At 42.6% G+C, this 25,977-nt stretch overlaps 1 protein-coding gene across 2 annotated transcripts in view; it reads left to right on the plus strand.

Annotated features, from left to right (window-relative positions):
* CNTNAP2 (contactin associated protein like 2) overlaps positions 1 to 25,977 on the plus strand; it is a 2,276,620-nt gene that overhangs the window by 2,075,066 nt on the left and 175,577 nt on the right. For both annotated transcript variants that reach the window (XM_025380223.1, XM_025380224.1), the window contains 2 exons: positions 2,034 to 2,270; positions 13,865 to 13,998. In XM_025380223.1, the coding sequence (XP_025236008.1) occupies positions 2,034 to 2,270; positions 13,865 to 13,998 (371 nt within the window). The remainder of the gene's footprint in view (positions 1 to 2,033; positions 2,271 to 13,864; positions 13,999 to 25,977) is intronic.

A 25,977-nucleotide genomic window follows, 5' to 3' on the forward strand; every position in this document is an offset into this window, starting at 1 on the left:
CATAATTGTTTTAAAATAATTATCCTTGGCTACAAAGCTCAATGACAAGGGTGACACTAGTCCAAGATTGGACAGGCAAATTCTGGGCAGATGTTCCTGTAGAAGTGTTTGGTGTTTTTTGTGTTTTGTTTTGTAAGGTTGCAATGGTGTTTGTGCAATGTTGTGCTTTTTGCAGAGTCTTTGTGATAGTTCTTGTGATCAGGCATTTATTCATGGCCTTCCCCAGCTCCATTTCTCAGGGCCTTTTTTTTTTTTTTTTTTTTTTTTTTTAGTGACTTCATTTTGATTCTGACAACTTTCACACATGTGTGTGGTGATGTAAGGTGGAGGACAGGAGGTGTCACCCTCAATATACAGTGGTAACCTGTCTTTGTAATAATAGTTCACTAATCTTTCCTGAGCACTTATATATTCCAGGCACTAAGCTATGTGTTATACAGTTTATTTAATCCTCACAACCACCTATGAGGTCCCATTTTTTAGAGATGAAACTGAGGCTGAGAGAGTTTCAAGACATTGACCCAAGTTAACACAGCTGCTACAGACAAGGGCAAGATATACCCCCAGGCGTCGGACTTCACTGCTCTGTGCCGACCTCTTTAACAAGAACAAACATCAAAATTCTCAGATGGAAGACTCCTATTAAAAACTGTCCTCTCCCATTAATTTTAACGTAGAGCAATTTTGCAAAATATATTCTGCATAGTGTTAATTTAGTGGGATGTCAAGTGTTGTGAGATTAACGGTTGCATGGGCGATGGAGTGTAAGAAATGCTTTCAGCAAGGCCCTTGTAGAAGGCCGTGAAACAGCAACCATGAAGACCACAGGAGCCCTAAGGTGGCACAACCCTTCACAGTAAGTCAGGGGTGATTTAGAACATTGCTGAGCAAACAGCAGGGAGACCGGCAACAGGAGCTTGCTGGCCGTAAAGTGCCTAATATCCAGTAAGTGCTGCTCAGGCTCTAGGAAAAGGCTGATGCAGGAAGGGTTTCTTTCTTCTAATTTCTCAATAATAATAACAATAGATACTATTTATTGAGTACTGATCACTCTCCACTTTATAGATGAAATACTGAGGCCTAGAAAAATTTGTTAAGTAACTTCTCCTGAAGTCATACAGCTATTTAGTGGCAGAGTCAAGTTTGAACCCAGTTCTCTCTAACTTCAAGACATGTGATTGTAAACCCTATACACAAAGCCTCTAGGGACCTAGGGTTTATCAAAGGCTTTCCTATGTGAATATCCAAGCAAATTCTGTCTCAAAGAGGATGCCCCTATGGGTTCCTTGTACAAGGGATTTATTTTTGGCATATCTCTTCAACCTGACAATTAGTGCCGTGGTCTGAGTACATGAAATTTTTTTCAGGGTATGTAAATTTTTTGTCTTAGTACATGTAATTTTTTTCTGGTATAATGTAAGTTTCTTAAATTTTACTTTCTTTTTAATTGTATAGATTTCCGTATGATACGGTTTGGCTCTGTCCCCACCCAAATTTCAAATTGTAGTTACCATAATCCCCACATGTTGTGGGAGGAACCTGGTGGGAGGTAATTTAATCACAGGAGGAGGTCTTTCCTGTGCTGTTCTTATGATGATGAATAAGTCTCACAAGATCTGATGGTTTTATAAATGGGAGTTCCCCTGCACATGTGCTCTCTCTCTTGTCTGCCGCCATGTAAGACATGACTTTGCTCCTCCTTTGCTTTCCACCATGATTGTGAGGCCTCCCCAGCCACATGGAGCTGTGAGTCCATTAAACCTGTTTTTCTTTATAAATCAGCCAGTCTGTGGTATGTCTTTATTAGCAGCACGGGAACAGAATAATACATCATACTTTGTTACATGCTTTTTTTTTTTTTTTTTTTAATAAGAGTATTTGTGTTGATGCAATAACACCTTTGTCCATAGAACTCAGTCAGATGCCCTTCCTAGAGCCAGTACCTGCACTCCATGAGCTGCTGGAGAGGTCATCGTAGGGTGTCCGCATCAGACCTCTCCTCATTTTTCAATTCTCTCTCTCCTTTATAATAGATGTTGGTGCATTTTTTGAAGAAGGGATGTGGCTACGATATAACTTCCAGGCACCAGCAATCAACGCCAGAGACTCCAGTAGCAAAGTAGAGAACTCTCCCGACCAGCAGAACTCCCACCCAGACCTGGCCCAGGAGGAGATCCGTTTCAGCTTCAGCACCACCAAAGCGCCCTGCATTCTCCTCTACATCAGCTCCTTCACCACAGACTTCTTGGCAGTCCTCGTCAAACCCACCGGTAAGGTCGAGGGTACCCAGACTCTGCCATTTAACATTTCGGCAGACAGAATGTTCTAGCAAGAGTCTATAGATTGTTCTTGGTTTGTTCTTTATTCCCCATGGGCCTTATTGAGCAAGTCACATAACTTCTTTGAACCCCATTTCTCTCCATGAATATCAGGAAAACAGCTTGCCAGCTGGGTGAGTTAGAGCAAGGTGTTAGAGTAATAATGTTGATGAGGCATGTTGGATTCTTTACAAGAACGCTCTTTCATGAATCAGAGATAGGTTTGTGTGTGTGATGATTATTTTTTCTTCCTACTAAATAAACACATTCGGCTGGACACTATGGCTCATGCCTGTAATCCCAGCACTTCGGGAGGCCAAGGTGGGTGGATCACTTGAGCTCAGGAATTTGATACCAGCTGGCCAATATGGCAAAACCCCATCTCTACAAAAAAATACAAAAATTAGCTGGGTGTGATGGTGCATGCCTGTAGTCCCAGCTACTCAGGAGGCCGAGGTGGGAGGATCACTTGAGCCCAGGGTGTCGAGGCTGTAGTGAGCCATGATGGTGCCACTGCGCTCCAGGCGAGGCAACAGAGTGAGACCCTGTCTCAAAAGAAAAAAAAAGACTAATAAGAAAGACTAATAAAAAATAAATACATTCACTAAATGTGCTAAACAGAGATGGGCTTTGAATGAGTAAAATTAATTTTACATGAATTAATTTTATCCTGATTTATGATAGTATACTAGTAGGTTGTTACAAAATGTTTGAACTTTCAATCGGAATAGAAAATCAGAAATGTTTTCATTCCCAGTCCTCTCAGAACTTTAAATTCACAAAATATATCCCTGTCGTAAAGGTTCCTGAAAGCAGGAGGGCTTTTTTAATTTTAATTTTTTTTTTTTTTTTGAAACAGGGTCTTGCTTTGTTGTCCAGGCTCGAGTGCAGTAGCAGGATCACAGCTCACTGCAACCCTAACCTCTCAGGCTCAAGTGATCCTCCCACCTTAGCCTCCCAAGTAACCAGGACCACAGGCACACACCACCACTCCCAGCTAATTTTTTAAATTATTTGTAAAGATGGGGGTCTCACTATGTTGCCAGGTCTGGTCTTGAACTCCGGACTCAAGAGATCCTCCTGCCTTGGCCAAAGTGCTGGGATGACAGGCATGAGCCACCATGCCCAGCCCAGGGGTGGATTTTTACTTGTAATATCCTGGGCCATCTTGGTCATCAAACATACATGAAGCCAGAGAGGATCTCAGTGCATCTAAAATTGGCATCCTGAGGAGAATATGCAAATGGGCTTGTGACCCTTCAGCAGTGACCTCTGAGAGACATCTAAGAAGCCCTGGAGTGTACAATCCTGCTGAACTTGAGAAGTCCACTTTCTCTCTGAAAATGAACTCATACACGCTTAAAGTTCTAAGATCACTTTTATTTGTTTATTTATTTATTTATTTATTTATTTATTTATTGAGATGGCGTCTTGCTCTGGCACCAGGCTGGAGTGCAGTGGCACAATCTCGGCTCGCTGCAACCTCTGCCTCCCAAGTTCAAGCAATTCTCCTGCCTCAACCTCCTGAGTAGCTGGGATTACAGGTGCGTGCCACCGTGCCTGGATAATTTTTTTATTTTTAGTAAAGACAGGGTTTCACCATGTTGATCAAGGCTCTCTTGACCTCGTGATCTGCCTGCCTTGGCCTCCCAAAGTGCTGGGATTACAGGCGTGAGCCACCACGCCCTGCCCTAAGATCACTTTTTTAATGAATAAAAATATTTTAAGAGCATGCAGGAACAAATCTCTCTAACTCACTTCCCATTGGAGCTGAAAATGTGGAGGCTTTCTCTCCCACTGCCCATCTTTTCCTGCCCTTCGGTAATTATTCTACTGTTATGGCATCTTAAAGAGCAAGAGTTTTGACTGGGCACTGTGGCTCATGCCTGTAATCCCAGCACTATGGAAGGCTGAGGCAGGAGGATTGCTTGAGACCAGTAGTTCAAGATCAGCCTCGGCAACATAGCAAGACACTATTTCTACCAAAAATAATTTAAAATTTAACTGGGCATAGAGGTGCACACTTGTGGTCGCAGCTACTCAAAAGGCTGAGGAAGGAGCATTGCTTGAAGTCGGTAGTTCAAGACTAGCCTGGGCAACATAGCAAGACTCCATCTCTACCAAAAATAATTTTAAGATTAACTGGGCATGGTGATGTACACCTGTGGTCCTAGCTGCTCAGGAGGCTGATGGGGGAGGATCACTGGAGCCCAGAAGTCGCTGGAGCCCAGAAGTGCAAGGCTGCAGTGAGCTATGATCACGCCACTGTACTCCAGCCTGGATGACAGAGCAAGAACCTGTCTCTAAAATAAAATAATTTTAAAACAAGAAAAAAGGAAGATCAAGATTTTTTCCATGGGAGCCAGAACTGTTATTAGTAACGTAATTCAGCTTGAGTTTTAAAAAACAGTAAATTAAACTCCCTCTCTGGGAAATGCACTGTTGCTTAAAAAGATGGAGGAAAAAGTATGTTCACTAGGATTTTCCCCTTCTGAAATTATTCCTAAAGAAATAAGCCAAAAGTCAAAGATTCATCCTGAAGATGTTCATCCTAATGTTAACTATGAAAATAAAAATGGAAAAGAACTTGGAAGTTCAACTTTAGTAAAATAGTGAAAGAGGGAGTCACCATTTTATGGAATATTATGTATCTATTAAAATATTTATGAACAGTGATTAATGACATGGAGACATTTTATGTGATATTATGTTAAACCAAGAAAACAAAAACAAGATCCAGCCTTGAATGTGAAATATTAGTTCCGTAAAAAATATATGGATCGAAAAAAAAGCAATAATGTGAACACAAAAGTATCTGGTTGGATTGTGGATGATTTTTTTTTTCTCCTGAGCAATACTTTTGTATGAATGTCAAATGCTTTATTCAGAAAGATGAAAATAGTAAATAAAATCAGAAAGTGAGGATAAAAGAGAGACAAGTATGGAGCCCCTGCTCTTCAGGATTTCACCAGTTTATTTCTCCCGGGTCAGGGTCGATAGATTTTTTATCCACCAGCGCTCACTACCCACATGGGCCAGCCTCCGACTGGGCAGATAAGAACCTTGGGTTTCTTCTCAGGTCCCTCCCCAGGAGGAGGGCTCTCACCTGGAGACTGTCAAGAAGTTGATGAACACATTCCCACGCACGCTGTATTTTCTGCTCCTCAAGTCATTGCCACACTAAAATTTGGTCCTCAACTGTATTCACTACCTCACATGCCCACTGCTACACACCCACCGCTGCTGTGCCCTCATGCCTGTGTGAGGACTTGCATTGTCTGCAAGGGCTTTGATCAATGGATTCCATATTAATGGCCACCGTTCAGTGAAGCTCACTTTGTGCCCAAAGCCATCCTGAATGTTGCCATGCATTAATTCCCATGAGCTACACAACTCTATGAAGTCGATACTGTTGTTATTGCCTTTCTACAGATGGCAACACGTGAGTACATGGAGGCTGAGTGACTGGCACATTCAGAGGATGTTGGGCCAGGCTGGGGTTTCTCAGTCTGGATGTCTGGTTCCAGGCCCTGAGCTCCCCACCGGCCCCACTCTCTAGCGCAGGCATCTCTGGAACTCTCAGTGTGCTTGGAAAGCAAAGCTGGGTGGGTTCTGTCTCACTATTGCAAGCCCATTCTGAAACTGCTGGTGAAAATGCAGCTTTTTCACCCTTCAAATACAACATGTTTTTATTAATTGAAGTTTAAAGTTAGAAAAAAAAAGGAAATCATTAGGAAAACACATCAGTAAGGTCTACGCCAAAATATCGGGAAAAAGCTACTAGAAAGTCTCTACTAAACACCCTGGCATCACTCACATTTCACATATTGAAAGCTCTGCTCACTGTTCTCCAGAGCCAGCTGCCCCCAGCACCACCACTGCCCCTCAGACACTTGCATTCCCAGGCTCAGTGTCCCTCACCAGTGCTCCATCCTTCCCTGCTCTTGTGGGTCACCCAGGCAAACAAGTCCTGTGGATCGAACTCATGATGGCCTTTTCCTCCCCACCACTACTCTCTCAGGCAAATATCTTTTAATTACTAATATTGTTCACATCATGGTGTCCATAGAAAATTGTTATATTTGAATGGTACCTGGGTAAATGGATGAAGTCATGTTTTGGAGACCAACTGCCCAATGACTCCAGCTGCCATCCCCTTCTGCAGGTCTGCCACGGTCTGAGGGGAGCCTTGCTCCTGTTACCCCATCACCTATCTGCGGGACAGCAGTGGGCTTCAGCTCGTTGGCTGGGAAATTCTCTCCCAATCCATCTCTCTGCTTCCAGACTCTCCCCCTCACCCATTTTCACCACAGCCAGCGTTGCTTTCCTTTATATGGCGTCTTATTTTCTGTTGCTTATAACAGAATATCTGAAACTGGGTAATTCATAAAGAAAAAGAACTTATTTCCTATAGTTACAGAGGCTAAGATGTCCGCGATCAAATGGCCAAATCTGATGAGGGCCTTATTGCTGGTGAGAACTCTCTGCAGTTCTGAGACAGCACAGGGCATGACATGGTGAGGCTAAGCACGCCAGCTCAGGCCTCTCTTTCTCTTCTTATAGACAGTCCCACTCCCATGAAAACCTATTAATGCATTAACCCATTAACCCATTAACCCATGAATCTATGAATGGATCAATTCATTCATGAGGACAGAGCCCTCATGATCCAGTCAACTCTTAAAGGGCTCACCTCTCAATATACCCACATTAGGGATTAAGTTTCAACCTGAGTTTTGGAGGGGATATTTACACCATAGCATAGGGATATTATTTAAAAGGGATCTTGTATAATGTCCTTATTAAACACTCAGTGGTGCCCCATTCCAACAAAACCAGGAGAGATTCCCCAGTCCCACAAACTTTCAAGTTCGAGACCCACCAACCTCATGGGTGAGAGCTTGGCCTGTAGAGCTGAACCGTCTAGGTTTGAGGTCGGCTTTGTCTTTTGTGAGTTGTCTTGGGCAGTCAATTGGCAGCTCCATGCCTCCATTTGCTCATCCATAAAATAGTGTCTCCCTCACAAGAGTATTGTGAAACGCAGATGACAATATACACGTGTCAACAGTTATTATTTCCCAGGTCCACAGATTCAATCTACATTCTAACACATATTCAGCACCCCCTACTCTTTGTTTTTGAGAAGCTCATTACCCCTCAAGCACTCTGTGGTCATATGTGCCCCTGACCTTATGCTCACAATGCTCCCTTACCTAGAAATGCCCCAACTTCCTCTCTGGCCAGACGCCTGCCTTTCATTCTAGGCTGAGATCAAGTCCCACCTCCTTTCGATGACTTCTCCTTTCTTTAAACTCCTATTCCACTTACTTTCAATGTCATTTGTTTGGCATTTAATGTACCGTATTGTTATCTGTCTCTGTTATAAATATCCCCTGTCTTCCCAGAGAGATGAAAAGCTCCCAGCACTACATCTCCTGCCTACGATAGGTACCCTGTAAGTGTGTGCTGATGATAATGATGATGACCAGGAGAGAATAAATCTGTTAAGCATGTTATTTGCTGCAGCCAATAAAAGAGCAGTCCCTTATAACTGCTTTAATTCACTTGGGAGATGAACATAAGACACAGAAGTGAAGCACCTCAGCATTTGAATAATATTTTATTTTAATGGAAAAACACTAGCATTCTTCCTACCATCATTTAATGGTCCTGTTCTACTATTATCTGAAAGGAATAAATACATCATTTAAATTTGATTATTCAAGAATATCACCATTACTGTTTATAGATAGTCACATAGATAGTCACTATAGTTTATATATGTATATATTTACATATAATTTATATATAAATTTAAAGTTCCAACTCATCTTTCTTTCTCAAAGCAAATAATTTCCGCTGCCATTAAGTGAAGCAGTTATAATAATTTAAAATCATATTTACAAAGGCCAAGAAGGACAGAAAAGAAAAAAAAAAGAAAACAATGCTGATTTTAATAGAGCTGAGGAACATAAAGGGGCCAGTGACAAAATGACAGCAGAGAGGGAAATGTCCAGCGTGTTGCATAATTGCTGGTTCCTCCGACCTCTAGGCCTCTGTGTGTTTGTATCCTCAGAGCGACACTCATATTGCCTGACCCATGCGAGGGGATGGGCATGGCTTTATGTATTATAAGTGGAGTCTACACTTGTAACCAGGCAGAAGCCTATTTTCAGACCTTAAAAAAATGTGCTTTGCACAGGAAACTAAATACATGTGTGCTGAAAAATGAATAAGAGATGAATCAAGACAGTTGTATATTTAAGAAAACTGGCTGGATGATATGATGTCAGGGCACCAGAAATAAGGCAGAGAGTAAAAACCTAAGACAATCAACTTGTTTTTTCTGCATGTTGCCAAACAACTGCCTGATTATCTCCTTCACTCCCAAACAATTGATTATCTTAATGCTATTGGGTAAAGGAAAAACAGAGTAAACACTGAGGGGTGGAGAGAGAAGCAGTTCAAGAAGTAGGAGCAGCATATTCAAAGGCCCTAAGGTCGGAGGAGATCATATTTTCCAGGGAATAAGAGAAGCTCATGGTAGCTTGAATGTAAAAAGTGAGAGAGTGAGTGGCATGATTTGAAAATAAAGTAGCAGGAGGAACGCACATCAGACAGGGCATTGCAACCTCTATTTGGAAAGTACATCTTCATTCTGTAAAGAATTGGAAGGCTTTGAAGGATCTTAAATGACCCTATAAAATAATCAGTTACACATTTTGAAAACACGGGGAAGAAGAAGGTATAGAAGCAGGGAGATTGTATTCGTCCGTTCTCACACTGCTATGAAGAAATACCTGAGACTGTGTAATTTACAAAGGAAAGAGTTTTCATTGACTCACAGTTCCCCATGGCTGGGGAGGCCTCAGGAAACTTACAGTAATGGTGGAAGGGGAAGCAAACACATCCTTCTTCACATGGTGGCATTAGGGAGAAGTGCAGAGCAAAGGAGGGAAAGCCCCTTGTAAAACCATCCCATCTCATCACAACTCAGTCACTATCATGAGAACAGCACAGAGGTAACCGCCCTCATGATTCAGTTACTTCCCACTGGGTCCCTCCCACGACACATGAGGATTATGGGAACTACAATTTAAGATGACATTTGAGTAGGGACACAGCCAAACCATATCAGAGACCATTCCCTCGTTTATTCAACAAATATTTATTCCACTCCTACTGTGCATCAGGCACTATTCTAGACATTGGGAATAGTCATAAATAATAGAAACAAAAATGCTTGCTCTCATGGAGCTTACCTTTGAATAGGAGAAGGCAGACAATAAACAAATTGGTACAATCTATAGTCTGTTGTGTGCAAAAACTGTTATGGGGAAAATATGAGGCAGAAAAGGGAGTGCCTGGCTATGGGAAAGGAGAGGGTAAATTCCACTTTAACGAGGAGGTCACAGAAATGATCACTGAGAAGAGGACATGAGAGCAAAGACCTAAAGGCATGAGGGCATAGCCATGCAGAGACCTGGGGAATGAGCATTCTGAACAGAAGAACCAGTGACTGCAAAGGCCCTGGGGTAGGAACAGGAAGCCAATGTGGATGGTGAGGAGTGAGCAAGGAGGAGAGTAAAAGGAGGTTAGGTCAGCAATAATGAGGAGATCACATAGAGCCTGGTGAGCCATTGCTGGAACTTTGATTTTTACTCTGAGTGAGACGGGGAGCCACGGGGATTTTGAGCAGAGGATCACTCTGACCACCGTGTGGTGAGGACCCTGTGTCTCTCAGGGTCAGAGGCCCAGTTGAGATCAGGGAAGGTTGGAGTAGGACAAAAGCTAGTATAATCCCAGCAAAAGACGCTGGTGGCTTGGTCCAGGGGGTAGAGATGGAAATGGTGACAACTGGTAAGATCAGAGCATGTTTTGAAGATCAAGCCAGGAAGACTTGCCATCAGATGACACCATCAGATGACACATGTCATACAGGAGAAAGAGGACAGTCAAGACTTTTGGCAAGAATAAGTGGAAGGATGAATTGGCAATTAACCGAAATGCGGAAAACTGCAATGGAATACTTTTGCGGAAAAAGATCAATGCTGTGTTGCATATGTTGTGTTTGGGGTTGCCAATAAGATATCTGAGGGAAATATCAAGTAGACGGTTTGTGAAAAGAGTCTGGAGTTCAAGAGAGAAGTCTGACTGGGGTACGAATTTGGTGTCTGATGGGCTTACACCTTATTCAAAGGTCCTACATGGGATAGGATTGTTGAAGTAGGTAGTTAGACACGAGCAGGGCAGAAGAGGGTGCTCCCTCCTGCCAACCACCAAGAATGTGAGACAACCATTGGGTGATGGTCAGGCAGTTGCTAAACTGTCTTCTCTCTAAAATGATAATTGGCTGCAGCTGGCACCAAGGAACAACAGTCTCTCAATAGATAGAAAACATCTGGAGCTGGTGAGCAGCAGCTTCCCAGTAAGATCTCGGGAGTTGGGCGAGCGGGCCCAAGCATGCACACTAAGAGGCAAAATGGTGGAGTTTAATGGGTATATGACCTTCCTCTAGGAACACTCAACTGGAAAAGGAAAGACGCCTCAAATGAGCATGCGCACCCCTTCAGTAAACACCTGTGCACGCAGCCCCTCCCACGTGCTTGCAGGCCACTGCGCAGGCAGACAGCCCGCCCCAAGGGAAGAATCAGGGGAGAAGAAACCACACCCCAGAACTATGCCAATGTATAAAACCCCAAATCAAGGGCCAAACAAGGCACTTAGATCTCTCAAGTCGCCCGGTTGGCCCTCTTCCAAGTGTACTTCCTTTCTAAAACTTTTTAATAAACTTTCACTCCTGTTCTAAAACTTGCCGCAGTCTCTCCCTCTGCCTTAAATCTACTTCTGCCCCTCAAGCCGCATTCTTTCCTGGGAGGAGGCAAGGATCAAGTCTGCTGCAGACCCTTAGGGATTTGCCTTCAGTAACAGGATCACCATGGAAACAGGCATGAATACAAAAGAGACTAGGCTTCAGGGTTGTCTTTGGTGACTGCAAGAGTAAAGTGCCGCAAAATGAGGGAAAAAACAGGTAGAGAAGGAAAACCAAAAGAGGGCGTGCTGGAGGCCAGGTGCTTCCAGGAGGTGAATGAACTCTGTGCCGAATGAAGATGAGGCCTGAGAGGGACCATTGCCTCTACTTCCCCAGGGGTCACGGGCCCAGCAAGAGACCATGGAGCAGGGAAGGCAGAAGTGAGACAGAGGGCTCGTGCTAAAATTGAGATGGGTTTGGAGGCAGCAAGTGTACCCATCTCTTTCCATGGGATTCGGAGCAAAGAAAAGCAAAGGAAGAGAGGCCTCATTTGAGAGTGAAATGAGGTCAAGAGCAGTCATTTTTAAAGAGGAGGCTGACTAAGACCCACCGTCTTCTGCAATCCAGGCCGAAGATGGTGCAGGTAAAGCACGTGTGAGGATGAACCAGGAGCTCTGTGTGGAGCTGCCTCAGCCAGGGAGCAGGCTCCCTCTGGAATTCACACAAGGGCACCGCGGGTGCCAACAGAGAGCCTGTGGTTACCGAAGTGGAAAAGAGTGGGGGAATTTAGATAGATTTAGGAGACGAAAATCCAATCCACGGTGCTTAGTTTAAATGCCAGAGGCAAAGGAGTCTAGGATGACACACTAAGGTAAAACTCAGAAATAGTGAAGGTTTGTTGAATTTCATTTAGAAAACAGAAATAGGAAATGTAATTAGCTCTTGATTATTCTAACAAATGTTCCTTTGAAATCCAAGAACATGGCAAGTGTAATGTTAAAATGCCTAAATAAGGAAGAGTACTCTGTGTGTGTGTGTGTGTGTGTGTGTGTGTGCATGAGAAAGTCTGAAAGCAGATACTCCCAAGATGTTTAGAAAAATTATCTTTGGGTGGTGGATTTCAGGTGACTTTCTTTTATTTTTTTTCTTTCTGTTTACTTTCTATGTTTTAATTAGCATGTTTTATTTTGTAACTTAAAAATCAGAATATCAGTTTTGTGCCCCTAAAAAGCAAATGAAAGGTGACAAATAATCCATTGGGTGATTTACAGCTGGTCAAATTCTTGCTAGATTGCTGGCTCCATTTTTAAGCTCTGAGATGTCAACATGAAAATTCCAATTTGAGTAACAAATGAGATAAAATATTGATGTCTTTAAAACTCATACCCAAGATACAACATTTATGCTTGCAGATTAACTAAAAGCAGAATCTGCATTGTCATATTAGTCATTTTGAATTTTTTTTATTGTTGGGAAGAAGCAAGGAGGAAAAAAAGAATATGCTGTTGAGGCAAAGTGAACTATCACTGAGGGCACAATGGGACTGAGGGGACCTGGGAAAGCCATCTTTCCCTTTGATTTGCATTTGGTTAGTCTGTAACCTGAAATAAAATGTATTACTTGGTCTCAATGAGGCCACCCAAACTCTCATCTTTAAAAACTATGTTTGACTGGGCACGGTGGCTCACAGCTGTAATCCCAGCACTTTGGGAGGCCAAGGCGGGCAGATCATCAGGTCAGGAGGTCGAGACCATCCTGGCTAACACGGTGAAATCCCGTCTCTACTAAAAATACAAAAAAAATTAGCCGGGTGTGGTGGTGGGCGCCTGTAGTCCCAGCTACTCCGGAGGCTGAGGCAGGAGAATGGCGTGAACCTGGGAGGCGGAGCTTGCAGTGAGCCGAGATCGCGCCACTGCACTCCAGCCTGGGTGACAGAGCAAGACTCTGTCTCAAAAAAATAAATAAATAAATAAAAATTTTTTTAAAAAACTATGTTTATTTTTAAAGTTGTATGCTCATGATTCTTTTATATGCCCAATGTCACACTTTGCTGATGGGCTGAGAACATCCCTGCACTCTGCATTGGTTTTTTTATTTCACATAGTATTTCGTGGAGCCTGCAGACGTCTCCTCCCTGCAGTCCTATATTGTATATGCTCTCATTCTTTGTGTCCAGGCACAATCCCAGCCTGGATCATTGAAACCATTTGCATCTTCAACTTTGAGACGACGGTCATTGAAGTTCACTGTGGGCAGATTGTAAATATGGGCGAGCCTGGTGCTGTCAGCCAATATGGGTCAGTAGGCCTCTGAGCTCATGAATCCAAATTCAAATCTTGAATGTTATCTGTGGATGTCAAGGGAGGGGGGAAAGTTTATCAGAAATTGAGCCACCGGTCGTGGTGGCTCACACCTGTAATCCCAGCATATTGGGAGGCTGAGGCGGGCGGATAGCCTGAGGTTGGGAGTTCGAGACCAGCCCGTCCAGCATGGTGAAACCCTGTCTCTACTGAAAATACAAAAATTAGCCAGTTGTGGTGACAGGTGCCTGTAATCCCAACTACTCAGGAAGCTGAGGCAGGAGAATCGCTTGAGCCTGGGAGACAGAGGTTGCAGTGAGCCAAGATCGTGCCATTGCACTCCAGCGTGGGCAAGAGCAAGACTGTCAAAAAGAAAAGAAAAGAGAAGAGAAGAGAAGAGAAGAGAAAAGAAAGAGCAGGGGTGGGGGGATGTGATATTAAAATGAAATTTAGGGCAAACAGATTACTGAGCTTCTTTCTTTTTTCTTCTATAGGAAGCTTACAGATTCGATACAACCTGGGTGGCACCCGAGAGCCATACAATATTGACGTAGACCACAGGAACATGGCCAATGGACAGCCACACAGTGTCAACATCACCCGCCACGAGAAGACCATCATTCTCAAGGTATACATACGTGTACATATAAATTACATATAACATCACATTATGGTCCCTGTCCCTGTAATGCTTGGCCATTGGTTTCGTTTTGAGGGGACAGAAGTGGAAGAGATGCTTTTTACACTTTCTCCTACAAGTGCATAACTAGTGAAGTAGAAATATATAGAATTCTGACAAGGAAAGACAACAATGAAGTTGATGACATTTTTTTAGGGGGAAATAGAATGAATGTTTATTCCATATAGTCTTCCTGGTTTTCCCAGTTCTAGACCCACGTATCTATCAGTTTACTGCTTTTATCCATCGCACCATCTTTCTTCACCAAGCTCTCAGACATCTGAAACTTACCGTGTTTCCCAGCAAAGGTTATTTTGGTTTCTCTGACCTACTTCTTTCACTACTCCAACACAATACGAAGAGCTGTATTTTTTTCTTCCCCCTCTCTCTATGCAGAGCTTTTGCCTTAAAAATCCTCAAAACACAGTCCTTCCCCAGAATCTCAGACTCTGGTTGTAGGCTTTCAGCACACAAAGCGATGGTTTTATTATGACACTCAAATTTTATTTCAGATTCATTGATGACCCCTGCCCCCACCACAGATTTTTACAGTGAAGAAACCCGCTTGGGCAACACCATGAATAAAACATAATGTGAGGAGGTCTCCCTGGGAGCTAGGCCAAGAGATCAAGGATGGGAACTGTCACTGCATTCTCTAGAAGGAGTTCAAAATAGATGCCTGTCAGGAGAAAGAACAGCAGGAGGACGCTGTTTTGTCAGTAAAGTGAAGTGTCATTTGGCAGGGGTTCAGCAGCCTCTCAGACCTCATTCTGATTCCGCTGGATGCTGTGGGAAGTTCAGGTTGCAAAGAAAAGGCAAAAGCCCTGTCTCTTTTGAGCACTGGTGGATGTCAGATTCATAACTTGATATGGAGTCTGTGCGTGGCCTTTAGCAGTATATGCTAGAGGGCATTTTAAGGAAAGGTCTTTCCTAGGAAACTGACGCACGCTGTTTCAGCTTACTGCACCATCAATCAAAGGTGCCATAAAAAAGTTCTCTCATCATGATTGACAGAGTTCCAGAGCCCAGCACAGTGCCTGGCACACATTAGGGGCAGCCAATTCTTTATGGAGTAAACCAAGCCCGTCTTTAACCAAGTTTTAGTCAGCAAAGCCAGCAAGTCCAGGAGACAGATCATTTTATACAATTTCATCAACATTGTCTCCCTCGGCTTTTGATTAGAGACTTTTTCCATTTTAAGTCACCCAATTTGTCACCTCTTTTAAAGAAAGTTACATATCTTGCCATTGTACCATTGCAAAATAATATTAAAACTTAAAAAGACCTAAACAATGGGCTTTTCAAACAGTATAACAGTGGAGACCCACCACAGCCATAGAATCGTATAGAGTTAACCCTCACTCTCTGCCACAGTGAATTAGAGAAGGACTTGAGGAAGGGGAAAGGAGTGGATGATTTTTAAGACTTGGGACTTTGGAGGCACCAAGCCAGGTATAAAGACAGTAGAGGCCGGGCGCGGTGGCTCAAGCCTGTAATCCCAGCACTTTGGGAGGCCGAGGCGGGTGGATCACGAGGTCAGGAGATCAAGACCATCCTGGCTAACATGGTGAAACCCCGTCTCTACTAAAAATACAAAAAAAAAACTAGTCGGGCGAGGTGGCGGCGCCTGTAGTCCCAGCTACTCGGAGGCTGAGGCGGGAGAATGGCGTGAACCCGGGAGGTGGAGCTTGCAGTGAGCCGAGATCGCGCCACTGCACTCCAGCCTGGGCGGAAAAAAAAAAAAAAAAAAAAGACAGTAGAGCAGCCAGAGACCTGCAGAGAATCCAGGGGATTAATGGTTTCGGGGAGGGTCTGGTTCTATTGCTGAAGACTATTTTGGTTGCAAATGACAGAAAAGCAATTCGGAAGTAATTTGTTGAGGAAATTCCTAGGATAGGTCATAGAATTATAGAATTTGAAAAAGGTAAAACCAAACTTTGGGAAGAGAATCTAGGGAGCCTGGAGAATTAAAACTGTGGACTAGAATACCACTGGGTTTCTCTGTCCCTTCCTTCCTTCCCTCCCTCTTTTTCATTCTCATCTCTGCCTCTCTCTGAAGACTGGATTCATTACGTCTTACTGCAAGCTCCATCTTTCACATATCCTGGGACATAGTCACAGGAGTACTGGGCTCATGTCTTCCCGATTTTGCTACTAGAAGAAAGGGTCCTAGTTTCTTGACGCTCATGTTGAAATCCCAGGGAATCTCTGATAGGCCTGGCTTGAGTCATGTGCTCACCTGGTTGGGTGGAAGTGGGAACAAAGACCCATAGTCCCTAATCACATCTCTTGATTAGCGTGGGGAACTTGGGAAACTCCCTCAAGAGAACAGAACGCAGTTCCAGAAAAGGGAAGGAGACAGGATGACGGGAGTGAAAACTTTGGATGCACAATTCCGAGGTAGGAGAGGAGAAGACCCTGGGAAGTGCTTCCTCGATTCCGCCCTAGGTTCTGCACCTGGAGGTGTTGGGAGATCCAGCTCTCCCTCCTTCTCTGTCATGTAATGTAACGGACTGCACTAAGATTTCTGAATGCCCCAACCCATGTGAGGGCAAGTAGGAAAGATGTTGCGGCCAGGGGAGCTCCAGTCTCTCAGCCCAGCCTGTCCCATCTACCCTGGGCCCTGCCCACCCCTAAGGGCAAAAGGAAAGTAAAGCTAGAGGTAGTAGAGGAAGACAAGATGTAGTTCCTCCTTATGGAAAAGCAGATCCCAGGGCTCCTCACTCCCATGCCCCACTTTCTTTCATGCAGGGAGGCCTTGCAGAGCATGGAAGTAATTTGGAAAGTGCTTTGCAACACCAAAAAGCACTGCAATTTTTTCTTAAAACAATCTACAAATCCATCTTGAGAACTTCTACAGCCTCAACTGTGTGTGGAAAGAGATATAATAAAATGTTAACAGTGATCATTTATGTGTGAAGGGATTATAAATGGTTTGATTTCCTCTAGAGTTTTCTATTTCCTCATTTTCTATTATAAGCACATGCTGCATTTTTATAATCAAACAGAAATATGAAACAGCCATATATTCTCAACCTATTCTGGTAGCCCCCAGTTATGATAACATATGATAACAAAGGTATTTCAATAATTTCAAATTTACATTTACTTATAGTCAAAGAACAAAAATAAGACTAATGCAAAGATAAATGATGAATCACAGTGCTATGGAATGATGCCTTTGGAATTAAGGTGAATGTTGATGCATTTATACATGCTCAAACATCATATAATTTAGATGATCTTCATCAGTGTTTATGGTGTCTTTAAAAGCAGGTTTACTTTCGTAGCTGGGTTTGGCTAAAGCTAACATTAAATAAATCTGCATTCCCTCAGCACACACCCTCTGAAACAGCACTGAGCACTTGAAGGAAACTGACCTTGGATGAAACATTTGCTGCCAAAAGACAAAGTACCCGATCTCCACATAGATAATAAGGAACTGACCATAGTAGTTATCAGACACCAGCGTGAACCAGAACCCATGGCATACCTCAAGTGGCGTCATTTGTGAAAACTCACAGTTGCATCAGGGAGAATAGCTTAAGGCTTAATGCCAGTCAAAATATAAACAAACAAGGTGCAGCCAGAGAGCACCTGAAAAAGTCTGGCATGCAGTGAAAAATTATGTTAATTAGCATGAATCCAAAAGTTAAACATTCTAATCAACAGTTCCAAAGTCTTGTGCAAATAACCCTTTCTTCTTCCTTTGCTTCCTTCTGTCTTGCCATCCATGTTTCTTTTCCTTCCTAGTTTTTCCTTTCTTTCTTCCCAACCACATTGAACAAGGGATCTAAGGGGTTTACAGGGAGAATATTAAGTGAAATAGAAAGTTAATGGAAGTCACAAAAAGTAAGTCCCCAAGATCAGAGAAAATAGAACATGATTATTCAGGTCACAAGGTCTTACCACTTGGATACATTTGACTGTGAACTTCTCGGCAGCCAGAAGTATGCAACCCATAAGGATAAAGTAACCCAGTTCCTCTTGAGAATTTAACCTTTTCTTATTATATCATTTTTATTTTATTTAATTCCATGGATTATATTTACTGACATAGAAAATGCCCATAGCATATTCCACTTACACGATATCACATACACGATAACAGCTCACATATATTGGTGCTTACCGTGCCTAAGGCAATGTGCTAAGCACTTTGTACACATTTTCTCATTTAGTCATCACAAAAACTTTATGAAGTATGTGCCATCATTATTCCCATCTGATGTGTTTTGGAATATGTCCCTGTCCAAATCTCATGTCAAATTATAATCCCCAGTGTTGAAGGAGGAGCCTGGTGGGAGGTGATTTGATCATGGGGGTGGATTTCCTCCTTGATATTCTTAGGATAGTCAGTGAGTTCTCATGAGATCTGGTTGTTTAAAAGTGTGTAGCACCTCTTGCTTTGCCCTCTTCCTCCTCAGGCTGTGTAAGACATTCCTGCTTCCCCTTTGTCTTCTACTATGATTGTAAGTTTCCTGAGGTCTCCTCAGCCACACTTCCTGTATAGCCTGTGGAACTGTGAGTCAATTAAACTTCTTTTCTTTATAAATTACCCAGTCTCAGGTAGTTCTTTATAGCAGTGCAAGAATGGACTAATATACCATCTTACAGATGTGGAAATTAAAGTTCAAAAAGTAAGATGCAACCTGCCCAAAGTTAGAAAGCGGTAAATGGCCACAGCATAGTCGAACCCAGATCTGTCATACTTCAAAGTGTACACAGGCTCTTAACCCTTACTTAATAGACAGATGTCTGGAAGGATGTTCACAAAATTTTAGAAGTGGATACCTCTGCCTGGTAAGAAATTAAGTGATGTTATTATCATAAGATAGTTCAAAATATGCAAAAACACAGAGAATAATAAACCATTTGCTATGTACCACCATTGAAACATTACAGATTTTGACATTTTGCCCTATTTCTTCAGATTTTTTTAAAACACAGCAATAATTGAGAGCCCTTTGTCCTCCTGGTCACATAGTGGGTCCCAAGAAAAGTCAGAGTTAATGCCTTCAACAGCATTTCTGCAAATGTATTTGTTACAAGGCTGTCACATGCTGAAGCTCCTTGGGAAAGCAAAGCATAACTTCAAAATGGAATTCAGCCCAAACAAGTCTGTAGAGAGTGAGGCAGAGCAGGATGATGGACAGATGAAGAGGCCAAAGGCTGAGATGATGCAGCTTTCTGATATTTTGACCTGATCCAAGGATAAAACTAGCTGGAAAATGATAATGAATAAACTACATGTTCTTCGAATAATTATCCATGACAATCACACATTTTTGGGTTTAGATGTGAGTTAGACAATAGAGAGTTCAGGGATATATTCTCTGGCACAGATACTCAGAATCCATATTCTCTAAAAATCAAATGAACAGATGGGAAGGATGTATCATTTTGGCTTTCATCTAACTAGAGGGCCATCCTATCTTTGCCAAGAAGAAGCTAACAGATTTTCTGCAAGCAAAATAAGGCCTTTCTTAGAAAATAATTCTAGGTCCTCAGGAACAAATGATGATTAGATCCCCAGGATCTTATACCAAAAAGATGATGACTTTGATTCTTTTCACTGGGAATGTTCAAAACAAATGTTCAAAAATATCACTGAATTCTGTTCCTTAAAATAACATAAGCATGGTAATTTCTTACCTACTACTAATCCGAATTTCAACTAAATCGTATAAAAACAATTGCATCAATTGTTAATTGAACTAGGTCCTGTATATAAATGTTAAGAACATATAACAGATAAATGTCAAAAACATTAGCAACATGTAGTGTGCTAAGTGCTAGAAGTAGAAGAAAGGATACAAATACTAGGATTATACCAGTTGCTATACAAATTAGCCCTCAAATCTCCATGTCTTAACCCAATAAAAGTCTGTCTTTTATCAGATATATTTTCAGAAAAAGAAAGTTCTGTGGTCTCCAGCAGTGATGAAATCGTGCTGGACAGGCACTCTGAGGACCTGCCACTGCCACCAACTTCCCTGCTTCCCCAACCCTGGATTAGGCCAAATTATTGCCCATTATTCTCGAAGCCCTCCCAGGCTTCATCCTCTGGGAGGCTATTCCTTGTGTGTGATCAGCCATGGCCTTCTCTGAATTATGTACCATGGATAATGTGTTCCTTACAGCTGTGCAGTTTTTTGTTTGTTTGTTTAGACGGAGTCTTGCTCTGTTACCAGGTTGGCGTGCGGTGGCGCGATCTCAGCTCATTGCATCCTCCGCCTCCCAGGTTCAAGCGATTCTCCTGCCTCAGTCTCTTGAGTAGCTGGGAGTACAGGCACGTGCCACCATGCCCAGCTAATTTTTTGTATTTTTAGTAGAGACGGGGTTTCACTGTGTTAGCCAGGATGGTCTCGATCTCCTGACCTCGTGATCCACCAGTCTCAGCCTCCCAAAGTGCTGAGATGACAGGCGTGAGCCACCGCACCCAGCTACAGCTGTGCAGCTTCAAGGCCCATTTCCTGCAGGTTCAAATTACAATAAGGGTTTTTTACACTCATAAGCCTTTTATGGACTAGATCTGTGCTTTCTTTTCCAATACAATTCCTTCAAAACCCAAGGTGACTTCTGATCAGTTTGCTTCTGGTAACTTTCATGTGCTGGTAAATGCACCCTAAGCTCTTCCGTAGACATCAATCTTAGACCTACTCAATCATTTGACTCCAGGCACCCATGCCTCTCTCTCTCTCAAGGTAATGGCAGCTACTTTGGGGCCAGTGGACACAAAAGGCTTGGGTGGGAAGTAAAGACTCTTAATTTAAATGTTACCCATGAGGCTAAGTCAGGTTGCTAAACAGAAATCTTACTGCCCTATTGGTGGTCAAAGCTGTTTGCAATATTATTTCTTACTCTCTAGTGTAAAGCTCTAAATAGCTAGACTTTTCTCTATTCCTTTCATTGATAATTGGAAACTGGTCAATTCTTTCCTGAACTCATCTGCTCCTTGACATGAGGAGCAAAAAGCAACTGATACACATGACCATTCTGTCTCTTTGGAAGCACTTTCCTTAAAGCAACTTAGGCACTTAGTCCGCCTTCCAGGTTATGTGAGGTGACAGTTTCACAAAATATTTTATTGCATACTATATTAGTCTGTCTTGCACTGCTATAAAGAAATACCTGAGACTGGGTAATTTATAAAGAAAAAAGGTTTAATTGGCTCACAGTTCTGCTGTCTGTACAAGACGCATAGCAGCTTCTGCTTCTGAGGAGGCCTCAGGAAGCTTAGATGGTGGACAGCAAAGGGAAAGTAGGCTTGTCTTACATGGCAGGAGCAGGACCGAAAGAAAGGGAAGGTGCTACACACTTTCAAACAAGCAGATCTCATGAGAGCTCACTTATTATCACAAGGATAGCACCAAGGGGGTGGTACTAAACCGTTCATGAGAACTCTGCTTCCATGATCCCATCACCTCCCACCAGGCCCCATTTTGGACACTGGGAATTACAATTCAACAAGAGATTTGAGCAGGGATACATATCCAAACCACATCACATACCATTCTTCCTCTGTCTTTCAAGTCCCTAATATCCATTCCTGCACCACCTGCCACCTTACCATGAAGCCAATGCTACATATTTTAGGTTTCTGTTATAGCAGCACCCTGCCTTAAGATACCAATTTATGTATTCATTAGGGTTGTATTCGCTGCTATAACAAAAACTCAGAGGCTTAATACAAATAACTTTCTTTTCCACGTAACAGTAAAATGATTTCTAGCTGGAAATCATAATCAATATATAAATAGGCTGATAAAAAAGGTGTTTGTACTAATGTCCAAAAATAATAGAGTAAAAGATATTGTGGTTCTATGCTATAACTATAAGGCATTGAAGGAAGGATAAGATGTTAACAGGTGAATGGGGGGCAAGAGAGGACATGGAAGAATATTTATTATGGAAGAGGGAGAAGGAGAGGGAGGATGTGTGTTCCAAAAGAGAACATGATGTTAAACAAAGATGCCAGCAGAGTGACTATTTCATAGGTTTCATCCTCTTTCTATCTCATGAATATAAAAGACCACTGGAGAAGACTCAGTAAAAAGTCTTACCTGGAGAAATTCTCACTCTGAAATATGTAACATCAAATGGTCTGAAGTCATTTATGAATATTGGATGCTGTGAAGTCAGTAGTCTGAGGCACATGCAGAGTGGTGTCAAAAATTGTTAGAAGAATTTTATCAGCAGCAAAATGAGAGTAATTCAATTATGGACTCCCAGGGCAGCACCAAATGTTAATTGACGTGAAACACTGGTGGCCGGGGGGAGCTCTAGTTCACCACTTTCTGTATGTGGAAAAGTGTACAATTGTAAGGACTTTCACATAACCTCCTCAAGCCCTGAGAAAATCTCTCTAGACTTGAGAGGGCCTTAATGATCATGTTAGGTAGTGCTCAAAGCCCTTTCTTACATATCAAAATGCTTGCCCACATTGCCACTCTCAGCCTTATGAACTGGAAATAGCTGGTGCTATTAGTCCCATTATACACATAAGAAAACAGAGATTAAGAAGTCCCAGGCTAGGTGCGGTGGCTCACGCCTGTAATCCCAGCACTTCGGGAGGCCGAGGCGGGTGGATCACAAGGTCAAGAGATCCTGACCAACATGGTGAAACCCCATCTCTACTAAAAACACAAAAATTAGCTGGACATGGTGGCGCATGCCTGTAATCCCAGCTACTCAGGTGACTGAGGAAGGAGAATCGCTTGAACCCGGGAGGCAGAGGTTGCATGAGCTGAGATCACACCACTGCACTCCAGCCTGGTGACAGAGCAAAACTCCGTCTCAAAAAAAAAAGAATTCCCAATGATGAATAAGGTCCCAGTGCTCACAAGAGACATGATCTTCTCTAGAACCCAGCTAACCAGACTCCATTTCCCCACTTAAGTTGCTCTTTGTTGTCTTTGCAAGCGGGCAAGAGAAGCCAGCTCACTCCTGTTCATTTGCCTTATAAACTTTCAAAATTTTTTTTAAATGTTTACATAAAAGTAAGTCTTTTGAGGATTTGTGTCTTCTTTGGAGTTACTAAAAGCAATGACTTTAGGCCGGGCGCGGTGGCTCAAGCCTGTAATCCCAGCACTTTGGGAGGCCGAGATGGGCGGATCACGAGGTCAGGAGATCGAGACCATCCTGGCTAACACGGTGAAACCCCGTCTCTACTAAAAATACAAAAAAAAACTAGCCGGGCGAGGTGGCGGGCGCCTGTAGTCCCAGCTACTCGGGAGGCTGAGGCAGGAGAATGGCGTGAACCCGGGAGGCGGAGCTTGCAGTGAGCTGAGATCCGGCCACTGTACTCCAGCCTGGGCGGCAGAGCAAGACTCCGTCTCAAAAAAAAAAAAAAAAAAAAAAAAAGCAATGACTTTATAGCATTTCCTAGGGGGTCATAAAACCCTAATTTTTATAATCAAAGAGAACAAAGAGGTCCAGCGTTGAGGCTAGTGTTTTTACAGCACACAGTATCATACACCCATAAAAATTCCATCTCATTCTTTAAGTAAACATGAACATAACCTTCTGTCTGTCCATTTTAGCATCCTTCTCTTCTGTAGAAACATGGAGCCCAGAATGAAATTAGATACTGAAGCTCAAATAAATTATTTAAAAATGTGTGCCTTTATTACCCTTGAACTTTCTGCCAATAAAGAACAATACTAAAAAGCATATGGATGTAAACACTCACAAAATTTTAATATCAGAGGTTGTTCAAGCCTTTATTAAGGAAAATAACACAGTTTGGACGCATTACATTTTTTAGGGATGTCAGAACAAATAAAGAAAGTTGACCTAGCTAGCCTAGGGCACTGCCTCTTGAAATTACATTTACTGTAACTCCTTCCCTTTGGCTAATTTAGTTTTTATCTACTCTGGATGATAAACTCACAGCCTGGGTTGTGCAATACAAGCATGCTTGACAGAAGGCAGGCAATCGCAAGAATAGTGATGAGCCATTTGAACTCTCTGGCTTCTTCCCTTCCAGAAGAACTTTTACCCATTCACTAGCTCTCTATTGGGATTTTCAGCAAGTGTATTAGTACTTAACTTTCCACTTTAACGAAAAACTGACATGTATAATTCTATGGAGAGCATAGGCCAATATTTTATTAGTTTCTGATAGTATTACAATGGTTTGAGTCTAAATGATATAGAAGATCTGTGGGAAGAGAAGACAGAGGGCTACATATATTGGGAACTTGCCCATTAATTTGGTCTGTATATGAGTCAGAGTTCATTTTTTCTTCTATATTTCTGTGTATCCAGAGAAGCCTGTTCATGATTGAGAGACACTTCAAAAACTTCAAGACCTCATTTGCTTTTGTAATGTCACCTCTGGTTTTGGGTTGAGCTGTGTCTTCTTGGCCCCCGAGAAAGTATTTGGGCAGGTTTTCATTATTTGTTCAGAAAGTAGCAGTATTTGACAAATTGTTTCTGAAAAGAGGAAACAAGATGCCCAACTACCAGAGCCTCAGATTCCTCTCCCTCCCAGTACCTTCAAACCAGCTTGAAGTGTTAAACTCAGGCCACCTCCACACTGAGAGGTCTGGTCAGCCCATAGGCAAGGACGTGGCTCCTAGGATTGTGGTGGAGGTGTGTGGTGAAGATCCTGCTGAAGAAGACAGAAGGTTCTCAAGATGTCCAGGACTCTTCTGTTATCAATGTACTTTTCTTCTACTTAAAGCCACATGGGATCCCTAAGAATTTAACATGATGATATCTAATTGACATCTCTCTTACCCCTGCCTACCGCTAAGCCCACCACATGGTGAGAAAGTTCCAAACAGCAATCATTTCTTAAACCTGATTTGGATAAAACCCGATGGTCATCAGAACCATTCCATTAGGCCATTCACTGATGTGGAATCCAATTAAAATTCATTCAACTTTAATCGAGATAACTTTCAGGAGAACAAATATGTGCTGGGTATCTACGATATGAAAGAAATTTGGATAGATGATGATGAGTTGGTGGAGCAGTGGGTGACTCATACAGGGATGAATAAAATGTATCTTTTACAACTCAAGGAGTTTGTATTCTGGGAGGGGAGAAAAGATGTGTCCACTCGATATGCATTTTGTCAATAATAGAAACCCGTTCCACCTACTTCTCTAGAAGGAGAAGCAAGTTTGGCAAGTCTCCTTATCAACATGTAAATAACAAAAAGGGTATCCAGAGAAAGAGAATATTAGCAGTTTGGGGTGGTGATAAGGACATAGCACATAATGAGATTTCCCCTTGAGGACAATTTCAGTGTAAACAGAGACCCCATGGATTACAAGCTGTTGAATTCAGAGGTTGTTACTAAGACATAAACTAAAAAGAGTCTTTATTGATAGGCTACCTTACTACTTGAGGGCTCTCTAGCAGGACAGAACTAATAGGATAGATGTATATATAAAGGGGAGTTTGTTAAGGAATATTGACTTGCACGATCACAAGGTGAGATCCCACAATAGACCGTCTGCAAGCTGAGGACCAAGGAAACCAATCCGAGTCCCAAAACCTCAAAAGAAGGGAAGCCAACAATGCAGTACAGCCTCCAGTCTGTGGTCAAAGGTCCAAGAGTCCCAAAGCTGAAGGACTTGGAGTCCGATGTTTGAGGGCAGGAAACATGAAGATGAAGGCCAGAAGACGCAGCCAGTCCACTCGTTCCACATTCTCCTGCCTGCTTTTATCCTAGCTGCACTGGCAGCTGAGTAGATGGTGCCCACCCAGAGTGAGGGTGGGTCTGCCTCTCCCAGTCCACTGACTCCAATGGTAATCCCCTCTGGCAACACCCTCACAGACACACCCAGGAACAATACTTTGCATCCTTCAATTCCATCAAGTTGACACTCAGTATTAACCCTCACACTTACTTAATAGCTCTGTGTTCTCTAGCAAGTTAATGAAATCTCTGTTGTCTTAATTTCTAAAAT

This window comes from Theropithecus gelada, chromosome 3, assembly GCF_003255815.1.
Source record: "Theropithecus gelada isolate Dixy chromosome 3, Tgel_1.0, whole genome shotgun sequence".
Lineage (NCBI taxonomy): Eukaryota > Metazoa > Chordata > Mammalia > Primates > Cercopithecidae > Theropithecus > Theropithecus gelada.